At 45.8% G+C, this 14,901-nt stretch overlaps 1 protein-coding gene across 2 annotated transcripts in view; it reads left to right on the top strand.

Annotated features, from left to right (window-relative positions):
* The first annotated feature begins 688 nt into the window (after nt 1-688).
* Nucleotides 689-14,901, top strand: part of Dph5 (diphthine methyl ester synthase) — a 35,741-nt gene continuing 21,528 nt past the window's right edge. For both annotated transcript variants that reach the window (XM_089554512.1, XM_089554519.1), the window contains exons 1-5: nt 689-929; nt 2,155-2,215; nt 7,262-7,325; nt 11,806-11,914; nt 13,997-14,117. In XM_089554512.1, coding sequence (XP_089410638.1) covers nt 795-929; nt 2,155-2,215; nt 7,262-7,325; nt 11,806-11,914; nt 13,997-14,117 — 490 coding nt within the window. In that variant the 5' untranslated portion in view covers nt 689-794. The remainder of the gene's footprint in view (nt 930-2,154; nt 2,216-7,261; nt 7,326-11,805; nt 11,915-13,996; nt 14,118-14,901) is intronic.

Genomic DNA, 14,901 nt, shown 5'->3' on the forward strand with positions numbered 1-14,901 from the left:
GGAGGACATACTGGAGGCGTACTAAAGCTATCGCTGCATTTTTTATGGATGTTCCCACATCGAGCAGGAGTCAGAAATGCGGCAACTGCAAACAATAGCCTGAACTTGATCAGACATCATGTTTGAGTTTATGGCCAGATCGTACAAATACACTTGCAGGGAATGGCCTTTTTAATACCTGGCTCAACTAGGCACAAAATTTTGTCACTGAGTTTCCAACTCTGATGCTGAGCAAGTGTTCTCCTGTGATAACTTGTTAAAAGAAAAGGTGCGCAACAAAATGAAGCTCCACTGCCTTACGGTCATTACACGAATAAAGTTCAATCTACCGCTGCAAGGCTAAAACAGCTTCAATGTCCTACTGGGTTGTTGGCTAGAGGGTGACAAAATCACTCTCGCAAGATCACACTGTCTACACGCACATAACATTTAATAATTCATCTATTTGCGACGTGCCTGTGCCTTAAAGAGTGAGAAAAAGGACTAAAATCTTGTGCTCTTTATCTGTTTCTTGCATTGATTTAAAAAGAGAAAAGTTCTTTGTTAACAGCGATATTCACAATATCGTTTCTGTTCTATTTGGCTACAAATTTGGCGCCAAGATTGAACGGCTTGGCTACCTTTGGCTACTTGCAGCTCAGGTTTTGGCTCCTTTTAAAATGTTCCCAACGGCAACCCTGGTATCGGCCGTCTGCATGGTCCTGTGTGTGGGCTTCCGCACGTGGTTGAATTTGAGTTGTGTTTACCGAGCGTACTAAGCTCTCTCTCTGCGCGGTAGCGTTAAGCAGCTTGAAATGCTTTATCTCATTGGCTTAGGCCTAGGAGACGTCCGCGATATAACGGTAAAAGGCCTGGAAATCGTCCGAAGATGTTCAAAGGTGTACCTGGAATCCTACACGTCGGTGCTGTCAGTCGGCCAGGCGCAGTTGGTGAGCGCCATCGACTGAATTGTTTATGTGACCGCCGCATGGAACTTCACCGGAGCGTTGTGTACGAGCCGCTTTCCCAGCATTGCAGTGTGACATGATATCAGGCCCAGAAGTTGGCGATTTCACTCAAGGCATGCTTCGTGCCTTTTAAACCGATGAGAAACATCGGTTCTACAGCTCGGCAGTAGCGGAAGCTTGTTGCGAATATCGAACGTCTGTCTGTGAATTTGCGCTTTTCTTTTGTAGTGCTGTCGTATGGGTAAACGGCCGACAACAGCAAGGTGGCTTCCCCGCAAGTGGTCAGATACGGCGTTCACAAAAAGTGGAATCAAGAGCCCACGCTGCAGACTATGCGAACCATACTCGGTCGTGGTGACCGTCTAGTAGTCCCAACTGAAGCTGCCTACATTATGACAGAACTCCGTGTTTTTTTCCTTCTATTAAGCGAATTTAGTACACTATAAAGGACACTGCGGTACCTTTGCAGCAATGGGTCCTGATCAACACTGCCCGCTTAGTGCTATCGTCCGCAGGGTAATGCCCGGTAGCTGCAGCTGTGTGGTTGCTTAGTTTGCAAAAAAAAAGTGGAGTGTGGAAGTGGAAATGAGCTGTAATGTTCAATTTCAGTTCATCATTGTCTAGCAGCCCTTATGTTTTCTCATTTTTAAGCAAACTACCTTACTTTTTGGCATCTGTGTACTTGGCTCTACTAATTGTGACCTCCTAGTGCTTAGTTTCATTAGTGTACACCGCATAACCATTTTCTCACCAGTCATTACGTAGCCTGTGTCTGAGAGGATGTGTGATTACCACCTGTGAAGTAATGTTGGAGTAGCCGCCGCGTTTGCTCAGTGGCTACGGAGTTCAGCTGCTGACACGAAAGACGCGGGTGCGATCCCGGCCGCGGCGGTCGAAATTTGATGGAGGCGAAATTCTGGAGGCCTGTGTACTGTGCGATGTCAGTGCATGTTAAAGATACCCAGGTGGTCGAAATTTCCGAATCCCTTCACTACGGCATCTCTCATAGCCTGAGTCGCTTTGGGACGTTAAACCTCATAAACCAAACCAAACCAAGTAATGTTGGAGAATTCTGTATCACCCAGTTCTGCATTAGCAGAGGTAGGACCGTCAGCACCCAATGAGAGTTGCCTCTAAGTCTTCCCTTGCCACGTGTGTGATTTATTTGTTCAACCAGTTTCACACGTGAATGTTGCTTTTGTTGCAGGAGGAATTCTATGGAAAACAGCTTATTTTGGCCGATCGTGAACTTGTGGAGCAAGGCTGTGGTACGTGCAATACTTGAGCTTGTCTTTTGACAACTGAAGCACATTTTTCGTGTCACTGCATGGTTTTGATTTGACTGTCGTGGTCTGTGTATAGATCCGAGCAATTAACCTCTTTATACATGCACCCGTTGGACTAAAAATTCTCCGCCAACACTGTCTCGGTGTTCGACTTAAGAGCGTTAGTTACCGGAGCTGCAAGCGTTTACGTCGGTGTGCTCAGCAAACGTGGAGAAAACCAAATTCAAACATCCGTGGATGTTTCCTTTCCGGAAACATACCCTCTAAGACCAAGCAGCGCCATCTACCTCATAGATTTTGAAGTACTATTGTGATCTTCGCTATATCCAGTATACTTCCTCGTTATATCACTTAATAGATTTTATGAATGTGTGCATCACAACACGACAAATCGTTTGACATCATCCGAACCCCCCGCAATGAGCGGTTTGGCCATAATGGCTGTCTGAAGGTCATCAGAATGCATGGTTTGGGGATGGAAAGATCGTCGTTGCGAATCCCACACATATTTTGGGCTTCATCTCAATCAGTAATTTTATCCTCAGGAACATGCCAAGTTATTTGACTCTACATGGAACATTCTGTGTCAGACGGGTGGTCCCCAAATTTATGCAAATAATGTGCAAGGGGGGGGTTCCACTTCGATGGCCGCTATACTGGCACATATGTAACGGATCAAAAGTATAGGTATCAACTGAAGTGCTACGCACCCGCTGTTGCTAAGTTATATAGTGTGGTCACGTGGTTGCTGTTTTGGTCAATTTGACCTTGACTGCAGACAGACTCGTCCTTGATAAACGTTAGTTGTAAGATAATTCCCAGAGTGTGTGCTGTATTGCATAAAGCTTCATGTGAAGGCGCTCTGTGTTTGGAAAAGTACCTGTGACAGATTTTGTTTGTACAACAAGGTGCTTTGAATAGCTGTGACCTAAAGATCCTCGGTTCGTGGCCACAACAGTCGACTGCCATCAAGGCTTACAAGGCACTCTTTTGTTTTTTGAGAGAGACTGCCTTGATTGACAGACTGTGATTATTTCACGTTCCTTCTCTCTTTCCTCTTTAATTCCCCTCATGCCCTTCCCCTGTGCAGGGTAGCCAACCGGAATCCTTTCTGGTTAACATCCCTGCCTTTCCCCCCCCTCTCTCTATCTATCTATCTATCTATCTACATGCATTCAGGCATGCCTACTAGACGGATGAACATGTGCACCAAGGGTTCTAGCTTGTGTACTAATGCTGCCGCTTCACAACTGCATATTGCAGTGTGGAGTTGCATTTAGTCAGTCTGAAGGTGCTGCAGTGTGCGGCGACCGCGTTCACGAAGTGTGCAGCGGCTTACGCCTTCTCACATGCAAACAGTCTTGAGTGTCTCTGCCAACTTTTATTGGCTGCGGTGGTTCCACAACAGTGCCCATTGTGGAGCTTCAGGCTCTGTGCTGGTGTTTGTGCTCGCAGTTTGGATTCCATGAGCGAACACGTTGACCATGCATGAGAAGCTGCGTGCATTTAAAGGGCTACGAGGGTCTTAAAACTGACCTTTTTATTTGTGGCTAGAATCTCATGAAATTTTGCACATAGATGAGTTTTTCTCTTCTGATTCCGAATATGTAGTCATAATTGAGCTGGTGGTCTTAGATCAAAAGCTATCTTGAGTTCTAGAGTGTGATTAGGCAATTTCTTAAGCAGCTTTAATGAACTTTCTCATTGCATTTTGTTGCTTTTAATTGCATGAATTGATAGCCAGTGAATTCCCATACCCAATGACATTCTTACTTTTTTTGTTTAGGCCACATATAAATAGCAATTTACAATTAGCTCAAAGAGCTGCAGTGTCAAATACTGTGACCTTTTACTCTTGACATAGTATGTCGAGATGGCATGCCTTTAGAGAAAAACAAAGAATTCATCGGGTATGGGAACTCTCTGGCTATCAGTTCATGTAATTAAAAGCAACAAAATGCAATGAGAAAGTTCATTAAAGCTGTGTAAGAAATGACCTTATTACATTCTAGACTTTTCAAGATTTAAGACCACCAGCTCAATTATGATTACATATTTGGAATCAGAAGAGAAAAATGCATCTGTGTGCAAAATTTCATGAGATTCTAGCCATAAATAAAAAAAGTTAGTTTTAAAGGGGCTGCGAAACGCTGCTTGGGGGGATACCGGCTATTCTTCAGGTGGGTTCTTTATGCCACCCAGATGCTCCACTTAAAAAGAATTGCAGGGATCGATGCACAGGGACGGGAGTTATTCAGTGAAGAAATTTCAAAATACAAGCAAACAAAACGCTGCCCTCAACTCGATTTTGGCGGGGCTTCCCACTCCTATTTCGCTCTCCCTATGACGGCACCTGGCCAGAGCACGTCGCGGAAGTTTGCACTCCATGGTTGCCTGCTCTCTGTAACTCGTTCTTGCTGAGACTGGCAGCGTCGTTTCCATGCCAGAGCCCCTGGTGGCGCGTTTTTATTTTACTTGCTTTGCAGGGCTTTTATCTAAGACGAACAAGTTGTTTTTGTTGATCTAATATAAAACGCAGACAGGTGACAAAATGTGTCTCTATTTATTCACACAATTTGCAGTATATTTACTGTTTGTCCAATCATCAAGCTCGCGCCAGGTGATGTCATATCCGCTACTAAAACCCGCCACTGTGTGGCGACACCATCAGAGCCATGAATTTGTTTTGGGGAGGACATTAAAATATTAAAAAACGGAATATACGCAATATTACCGACGCTAATAGCCCCATTGTAACGCACTGTATGCAATCAACAGGCAAAACAGTCAACTAAGGTTGTGTTTCTGGGCCCCTTTAAGACCCTCGTCCCCCCTTAAGGGATGAATTGAATTTTGCCTGTATTGATAGACTACCGCGTTCTAGCGACACAAAGACTGCGCTCACTGAAAAACGAGATTCTGTAAGCTAGAAAAGGGGATCCAAGAGAGGAATAAGCCGGGCTAGTTGGTACATTATTTGCATAAAAACAGCGCAGTAGACGGGACCAAGAAGCAAACACCTGTGTCTGTGTGTTTTCTCTTCTTGGCCCCGTAGAAAAGGGGAGATATTCAAATGCAGCTGTTGCCACCACTGGTCATATTCGCAAGCTAACTGCGGTAAAACCTAGGCACTTTTTTGTAGCGGATCCCGGAGGCTAGGCAGCAGCTCCATTCGCTTACGAACTGTGATCACAGAGTCATTTTTGGTCTTGGCGTCATAAGTTTGAATTTGGCGCTGCGGCAAGAAATTTTTTTTGGTTTCAGTGCACTTCTCGCAGCACTTTTTCATGTGCAGAATATCCGTGCCCTGAAGCAAAGCGTTTTGTATGCCTAGGTAGACATGATGCAGATGACTTAAAGGGGCCCAGAAACACAATCTTAGTTGACAGTTTTGCCTGTTGATCGCATACAGTGAGTTACAATGGTACTATTAGCGTCGGTAATGCCACTTATATTCCATTTTTTAGTATTTTAATGTGCTCCCAAAAACAAATTTATGGCTCTGATGGTGTCCCCACACAGTGGCGGGTTTTAGCAGCGGATATGACATCACCTGGCGCGAGCTTGATGATTGAACAAACAGTAAATATACTTCAACTTGTGTGAATAAATAGAGACACATTCTGTCACCGGTCGGTGTTTTATATTAGATCAACAAAAACAACTTGTTCGTCTTAGATAAAAGCCCTGCAAAGTAAGTAAAATAAAAATACACCACAAGGGGCGCTCTGGCATGGAAACGACGCTGCCAGTCTGAGCAAGAACGAGTTGCAGAGAGCAGGCAACCGTGGAGTGCAGAGTTCCGCGACGTGCTCTGGCAGGCTATTTTGATTGGTTGCGCCAGGTGCCATCATTGGGAGAGCGAAATGGGAGTGGGAAGCCCCGCCAAAATCGAGTTGAGGGCAGCGTTTTGTTTGCTTGTATTTTGAAATTTGTTCATTGAATAACTCCCGTTTGTGTGCATCGATTCCTGTAATTTTTTTTAAGCCAGCATCTGTGTCACATAAAGAATCCACCTGAAGCATAGCCGGTATCTCCCCAAGCAGTGTTTCACAGCCCCTTTAAGGAGTGTTGTGTGGCATGGCAGATATCTTCCTTTAAAAGTGAGGAAGTAAATTGTGCATAGCCATTGAAGGATAACAGGCTTAGCATAGCTTTGTACTGGCTTCCAGAATGCAGTACATTATGCCAACACGTTGCTACTGATGAAGCATATGTGGAGGTGTGTGCATTGCTTTGCGTCAGCTTTCTGAAGGAAGTGTTTTCCCACTCTTATGCGTAACTGGGGGCGCTGCTGCAGCTTGAAGGCATACCTGCTCCTTCACTTTGCGAAGACTGTGAATAAGAATCAGAATCAAAATAAGAATCAAAATTTTTTATTAGTCAATCATTTGAGCAGTGTACAATGATATGCAGACGGAGGTCCCATAGTCAAATGACTGAAAGGGGACCTCCTGTTCATAATAACATTGAGTTAAGTAAATTAAGCGCAGCATTTTAAGAATGAAAGATGGTACCAAATTAAGACACAATACAAACATTTGTAGACAAAGAACGCAAACTAAGGAACACAGACTACAAAGAAAAAGAAAAAAAGGAAGATAAAAAAAGAAAGAAACAAAGAAACTAATGGTCAACTGTCTGCTATCAAGAATTGTTTTAAGGTCTGTTTAAAATTAAATACCGAACGCGAGTTTTTAACATTCAAAGGTAAGGTGTTCCATAGGGAAATCGATGAGTACTGAACAGTCTGCTTGCCATAGTTAGTACGAACTTTTGATAGGAGGAAATTGTTGTTAGAAGCAAACCGGGTAGTGTTGGAATTCGTGAGTGTGGAAGATAAAAACTCAACTGTTGGTAATTGGTTGTTGATGATTCTGAAGAACAATATACCTAAATGAAATTTTATGAGCTCTGAAACTGTTAGGATATTGTTCATATGGAGTAAAGATCTCGCGTTAGTAATCAACGAGCTGGATGTAATAATTCTTAGGATGTAATAATAATTAGGGTGTTGTTTGCTTACAGCTGCGGTGCTGGAGGCTGCCAAGGACGAAGATGTGGCGTTTCTTGTCGTTGGAGATCCACTTGGGTATGTGCTCTTCGTGGAATGGGTTTCTCATTGGCACCAACAGAGGGCGCTAGTGTCTTTGTCCTCTTTCGCAGAGCCGAATAGCTGTGCTGCCTGCATTGATATGGACGTTTATGCATTTGTCACTTTCAAACAAGGCACTTGTGAATGCAGTTGTGCAGACTTATACCCCTGTCAAGCGGGCAAGTTAAGTGCACTTACGGGGAGTGCACTTCGGCATCCCCAGTGACACTTTGGGCTACGCAGTGCTGAACGGGAAAGCAAAGTGCACTCATAGTAAAAAAGTGCACTCGTAGTAAAAAACAATGTCGACAGAAAATGAGCGGAATTTCTGAACAGGACGATGGAAAAGAAAAAAAGACTCATAATATTTGATTGCTTAGCGTGATAGCGCAAATAAAATGAGGTTCAACAGTTTTTAACGATAAAAAAACAATGAAAATAGAAGAAAAGCCAAGTCCAGCCAAGACTATCCATAATTTTGACAACAAACAATATGGCGGCGAGCAGCGTTGTTGCATCTGATCACGTTTACTTGTTTTGTTGCTCCGCTTGTTGCTGTAACCAACAAACTTTTTTCTGAAAACAGTGTTATAGCACGTAAAATAAAGTTGTAAGCACTTTTTATGCACTATAAATTTTGTACCATTGGAACCGCTGGCGTCGAGGCTACGCACTCGGCCAGCAAAGTGTGGTCCGTGAACGCACTCCTAGCAGAGTGCACTCTTCCGCGAGTGACACTCACTTACGTCGTTTAGATGCGAGAAAGTGTACTTACAGCGAAGTACACTCTCCTTAAGTGCTTTTAACTTGCCCGCTTGACAGGGGTATTACTTATTTTGAGCTCGGATGCTTTGGAGGGCTGTCTATATCGAAGGTGTAAATGTTCCCTTGAAAATTTCCTCCATCAGTATTCGAGTGCTGCGTACCTGTGTTGAACTCTCAGTTGGCAGAACATTTGTTGCTTATATTTATTTATTAATTTATTTGCATGCTGTCGGGGACCAAGGGCATTGCTGAGGTGGAGTGGACTGTATCAAAATACACAAGAAAAAAAGAAGAAAAGAAGCAAAGAATGAAAAAAAAAGTTTAAAGGAGTATAGAAACCTAATTTTGGTGTCATGTTTTCCACTTTGCAGTGATGCGTAAGGTGTTACTGTACATGGATCGCCACGTGGTATTCACCGATGACCGCTAAATAATTTATAATTGAATTTTGTCAACACCTCTATGACGTCAAAGTTGCATATAGATTATGTCGGCTGCTGACCCGAAAGACGCGGGTTTGATCCCGGCCGTAGTGGTCGAATTTCGATGGAGGTGAAATTCTAGAGGCCCATGTACTGTGCAATGTCAGTGCACGTTAAAGAACCCCAGGTGGTTGAAATTTCCAGAGCCCTCCTCTACGGCGTCCCTCATAGCCTGAGTCGCTTTGGGACGTTAAACCCTCCATAAACGTAAAACAATCTTATTCGCTGTTTAAAACCTCTCTTGGTTTTGAGAAAAGGAAAGGCGCATATCTAGTTCACTTTGTCAGTGGGCACCTCAAGCGTGCCATTCATCATCATCATCAGCCTGACTACGCCCACTGCAGGGCAAAGGCCTCTCTCATGTCTCTCCAATTAACCCTGTCCTGTGCCAGTTGCAGCCACCGTATTCCCGCAAATTTCTTAATCTCATCCGCCCACCTAACTTTCTGCCGTCCCCTGCTACGTTTGCCTTCTCTTGGAATCCACTCCGTTACCCTTGAGGACCAGTGGTTATCTTGCCTTCGCATCACATGCCCTGCCCAAGCCCATTTCTTCCTCTTGATTTCTTACTAGGATGTCATTAACCCGCATTTGTTCCCTCACCCACTCCGCCTGCTTCCGGTCTATTAATGTTACACCTCTTGTTTTCCTTTCCATAGCTCGCTGCGTTGTCCTTAACTTGAGCTGAGCCCTCTTTGTTAGCCTCCACGTTTCTGCCCCATAGGTGAGTACCGGTAGGATACAGCTTCTGTATACTTCTGTCTTGAGGGATATTGGCAAACTGCCAGTCATGATCTGAGAGAATCTGCCATATGCGCTCTACCCCATTCTTATTCTTCAAAAACACTAAAACAAACAAACAAACAAACTAAAACACTGCATTACCAAGCTTTTAGTCGGTGTTCGTGGTGTGCTTGAGGTGTCCAGGGACAAAGTTAACTAGTTTTGCCCCTTTCCTTTTCTCAAAACCGAGAGGTTTTAGACCGCTGGGCCCAGGCTTCAGACTGCCATTGGCGAAATCCGTGATTGCTGCTAGAAGTGCTACCCACTAAAAATCCAAAGGGAGACTAAACTTGCGGTGCTGTTCAAGTAACCAGCAGGGCATTAAATCATAAGGCATAGTGAGGTTAGGACGACAGATGAAGCGTATAGTCAGAAGAAATGGGCTTGGGCAGGGCATGCAATGCGAAGGCAAGATAACCGCTGGTCCTTAAGGGCAACGGAGTGGATTCCAACAGAAGGCAAGCGTAGCAGGGGGCGGCAGAAGGTTAGGTGGGCGGATGAGATTAAGAGGTTTGCGGGAATATGGTGGCCGTGGCTAGCAAATGACAGGGTTAATTGGAGAGACATGGGTGAGTCCTTTGCCCTGCAGTGAATGTGGTTATGCTGATGGTGATGAAAAAAAGTCGTTCGGGAACATTCTCATGGAAGGAAAAAAAATTATAGAGGATCGCTGCGACTGATGCAGCAGAGTATGCACTGGCATTAGTGCTCCCCACGGACAGAGCAGCCGCTGCCGCTCACGGGTTCAGGCCGTGCGAGCGGATGGTGTAATTCACTCTGTCTAGTCACCCTGTGACACGTTTACCCCTGCTCCACTCTGCCGACACAGTTCAGCAGTCACTGTGTGACGTGCCGTACACCTTCTCCACTGTCCCTCACCCTCTCTTCATCTTCCAGCTGCCTCTTCTTGAAAAGGGAGAGGGGGTTTCCCCCTCGCCACTTTGCTGCGTGCTAGCCGAGGTCTCAGACTGAGGGACGTATTTTCCTGGCATGGGGGTTCTAATGCTAATGCATAAAAAATAACTGATAAAAAAAATCGAAAGCTGAAGTGGCCCCCAGAGCCGATCTTTGCAGCACTCCTGAGGTGACAGCAACTCTGTGTGCAATACCCGATTGGGAACAGTTGCCCAGTACTTAAGTGGGGCAGAATTATCGAGGCTAATGAAAAGGGTTCAGCTTAAATTGACGCATCATGGGAAGTAGCGGGGCCAGTTGGTTCATTTTTCAACTTAAAACAGTGCGCAGGGACAGGACACAGTCGAGAAACACAAAGGCACAGCACTGACTGACAACTGATGAATTTACTGCTTTGCTTGCAATAAATACAGAAAGTATCATCTAAAAATACAAAGAAAGCCTTGAAATCGTCATTTTGTCACTTCTGTCATCATTGCTTGTCCAGATAACCCATTTCTTTTTTCGTCAACGTTAGTGATGGTGTGCTTACGCAGGTGGAACGATTCTTCTGAATGATGAACGCCTCGTATATCTCTCGCATGAGCTTTCGGGGGTATCTTCTCAGAATCTTGCAGCGTCGAAAGTGTGGAATGCATTCGCAGTCCGACACGTGTCCCGCTAGCTTGCTGCCATATCCTTTTTCGATGTTGCCGACGTGTTCCATAAGCGGCGTAAGCACACCATCACTGACGTTGACGAAAAAATAAATGGGTTATCTGGACAAGCAATGATGACAGAAGTGACAAAATGACGATTTCAAGGCTTTCTTTGTATTTTTCGACGATACTTTCTGTATTTATTGCAAGCAAGGCAGTAAATTCCTCAGTTGTCAGCCAGTGCTGTGTCTGTGTGTTTCTCGACTGTGTCCTGTCCCTGTGCACTGTTTTAAGTTAAATTGACGACAGTGCAGCCAGCTATGGAAAAGAAAATGTTGGGTGTAACGTTAAGGGCAGGCAAGTTGGTTTGACATCCTGAACATGCAGCGCTGGCAGACGAGGGACGAAGGAGAGACAGGACACACACAAGTCAGCGCCCTGTGTGTCTTGTCTCTCCTTCGTCCCTCATCTGTCAGCGCTGCATGTTCAGAACGTTAAGGGACAGGAAGAAGGTGGGGCGGATCAGGGAACGAATGCTGGTTGATGACATCCTAGTTGAAGTCAAGAGGAAGTAGTGGGCTTGGGCAGGGCATGTAATGCGAAGGCAAGAGAACCGCTGGTCCTTAAGGGTGACGGAGTGGATTCCAAGAGAAGGCAAGCGTAGCAGGGGACGGCAGAAAGTTAGGTGGGCGGATGAGATTAGGAAGTTTGTGGGGATACGGTGGCCGCAGCTGGCGAAGGAGAGGGTTAATTGGAGGGACATGGGAGAGGCCTTTGCCCTGCAGTGGGCGTAGTCCGGCTGGTGATGATGATGTTGATGCTGACCCAGTGGCTGTCACTGTGCATTCCTGAGCATGTTGCGGAGTCTGGAGCAGCTCTGTTCATTGCACGCAGTGCCACGACGCACTCGGACTTGATGCTCCGAGCGCACGAGCAGGGCGTCCGGACCAGCATCATCCACAATGCTTCGATCCTGACCGCGGTTGGCTGCTGTGGGCTGCAGGTGGGTTTTGCTCTCCTGCAGGTCTTCTCTGTGCTCAGCATGAAATTGGGTGAGGGTAATTTATCTCAGTAGAATGTCCTTACATACACGTTTGTTTTAGGGTCCCCGCTGCGGTGGCTCTGTGGTTATGGCGCTCAGCTGCTGACTCGAAAGATGCAGGTTCGATCCCGGCCGCGAGGGTTGAATTTCGATTTGAGGAGAAATTCTGGAGGCCCGTGTACTGTGCGATGTCAGTGCACGTTAAAGAACCCCAGGTGGTCGAAATTATTCCGGAGCCCTTCACTACGGCGTCCCCCATAGCCTGAGTCGCTTTGGGACGTTAAACCCCAATAAACCAAACCAGGCATTTTATAATATACTATTATCTGCCAAGGTAACTGAGGCAAAAGGCACCCGGCGTGGCCGCATGACCCTCATACACAGAGCACTGCAAAGAGAAGTCACAGTACGTTGTTCAGTACTATTTCCAGTCGTAGTCATGAAAGATATGCAAAGGCAGGGATCTGAGTCAAAGTCATGGACTAAACCGATTTGAAGGTGATATCAGAAAATTGTGTAATAGTGCTCTTAAGCCATGGCTGGAAGCATTACAGCGTCACAGTTCAAATGTGGCAAACAAACACATCAATGCATCGAGATATACAGGTAAGGCAGAGTGCCTGTGTCAAACTCCTAACAGCCAAACATGGCTCTTTCTGAATTTTTCTGTGCTCTCTTGCTAACAGTCATGCCGGCATGAACGCACAATATTTTAGGTGCCCGTGCAACTATCATCATAGCTTCTGTTAAGACATGCATGGCACAGGCCTCGGGACAACTGTGCATTTGTTGGGAAGCCAGCTCGATGATGCTCTTGACAGTGGCGAAGGAAAGGCAGAAAGACGCAGCACATCACAGGACTGTTAGCTGGAGCCATTTACAGCTGTTCTGTACTCGTACAGAGCAGTATGCAGATCTCAGTGATGGAAATCATTTGCTTCCAGTTGGGCACATTCCAATGGGAGCTTCCAATTGGAAGCCTGAATTGCATTGCCGAATTGGACCTCCCAGTTGGAGACTGCCCAACTGGAAGTGAGGAAACTATTGAATCCAACCACTTGGATTCATCAGTCCAATTGCCTAACCCTTTCAGTTCATTAGGTTCAAGTTGGATTGCCCAGTTGGACCCAGCAGTTTTTTTTTTCGAAAGAAGATTCTCTTTATGTTTCACTCATACTTCAAGGACTAGTGTAATTAGGCATAACAGCACTTGTCATAAAAATATTTCTCTTCCCAGTAGCATAAAACTGGTGCAGAGCAGTATGCAGATCTCAGTTATGAAAATATTCGCTTCAAATTGGGCACATTCCAATGGGAGCTTCCATTTGGAAGCCTGAATTGTATTGCCCAATTGTACAGTCCTATTGGACCTCCCAGTTGGAGACTGCCCAACTGGAAGTGAGGAAACTCATGAATCCAACCACTTGGATTCATCAGTCCAATTTGCTGACCAATTCAGTTCATTAGGTTCAAGTTGGATTGCCCAGTTGGACCCAGTGTTTTTTTTTTTACCTGGATTGGCATGTCGAAAGAAGGTTCTCTTTTCTTGCACTTTATATTTCACTCATACTTCGAGGGCTAGCGTAAGTAGCCATGAACAGCACTTGTCACAAAAACATTTCTTTTTTCAGTAGTATAGAACTCATTGTGCTTCCATAAGCATGAGGGCAAGCATTGTCAAGGCAAGACAACCGCTGGTCCTTAAGGGTAACGGAGTGGATTCCTAGAGAAGGCAAACGTAGCAGGGGTCGGCAGACAGTTAGGTGGGCGGATGAGATTAAGGTGTTTGCGGGGGTACGGTGGCCGCAACTGGCGAAGGACAGGGTGAATTGGAGAGACATGGGAGAGGCCTTTGCTCTGCAGTGGGCGTAGTCAGGCTGATGTTGATGATGAAGCACTGTCAATCATGGTGAGGGACGGCTACCAATGGAGTGTTTAAGCCTTAATGCTCTGAGGTGTCTGCCCTTCATCTGTAGTTTAGCTTGTTGAGGTTTCTGCAGTGGCTTTACTGTGGTCAAAGCTGGGCACGTCTTTTTGCTGCAGCTGTACAGCTTTGGCGAGACGGTTTCCATCGTCATGTGGACAGACACCTGGCGTCCACACAGCTACTACGACAAGATTGCTGCCAACCGCCAGCGGGGACTGCACACTCTGTGCCTACTGGGTGAGGACCATGTACGGAGTGCAGTCATTGGGGCTGGGATGTTGAAAGAAAAGGGGGGGGGGGGTTTCCCCCAGTATTTCAGCAGAGTGAGCAGTGCCCCCCCCCCCCCAAGTCTAGAACTGCTTGTGCTTACACCAGATTTCTGACCAGCGCTTCAGTTCTAGGACGTTATTAATGTAAGCACACTGTGGCTGAGCTAGTCGGCTTTGTAGCTTGTCTAAAGACTTTTAAGGCGAAAGCCTTTAATGCCTCATCGTTGTCGACAGAGGTGTCACGCATTTCGGTTGGTCGGAATGGTTGTGACGTCAGAGTGCGCGGATTCACAGTAATGAGGTCACCCATGGATGCCTACGCCCCCTGTTGGAGCAGACGACAACTAATAAAAAATAGTTGTCGTCCGCTCCGACAGTGGGAGCAAGGGGTCCGTGGGTGACCACATTACATACCTCATTACTGTGAACAGAGCCATGGATACAACCGAACTCATCGAAGCAGAGGGAGAGTCGTGCTAAAGAAGCAGTCAAAGTCGGCAGTCAAAGTGTGTAGTTGTAATGTGTAGTCGAAGTGTGTAGTCAAATAAAGCCCTAGTACAGCACAAACAGTCTCGCAGAAGTCAATGCCAAACAGTGCGCCACGAAAGGCTTTCGCCTTGCAGCACTTTAGAGAGCCAAAGTGCCCCCTGAATTTTTTCTTTTCAGTGTTCTCCCAACAGAAGTCATTGATTGACTCACTGCTATTCATGAGCATGATTACCAGAACTGAAAGAGACTATGCGGGAACGTCT

This window comes from Amblyomma mixtum, chromosome 1 (assembly GCF_055824585.1).
Source record: "Amblyomma mixtum isolate Tamu chromosome 1, ASM5582458v1, whole genome shotgun sequence".
Lineage (NCBI taxonomy): Eukaryota > Metazoa > Arthropoda > Arachnida > Ixodida > Ixodidae > Amblyomma > Amblyomma mixtum.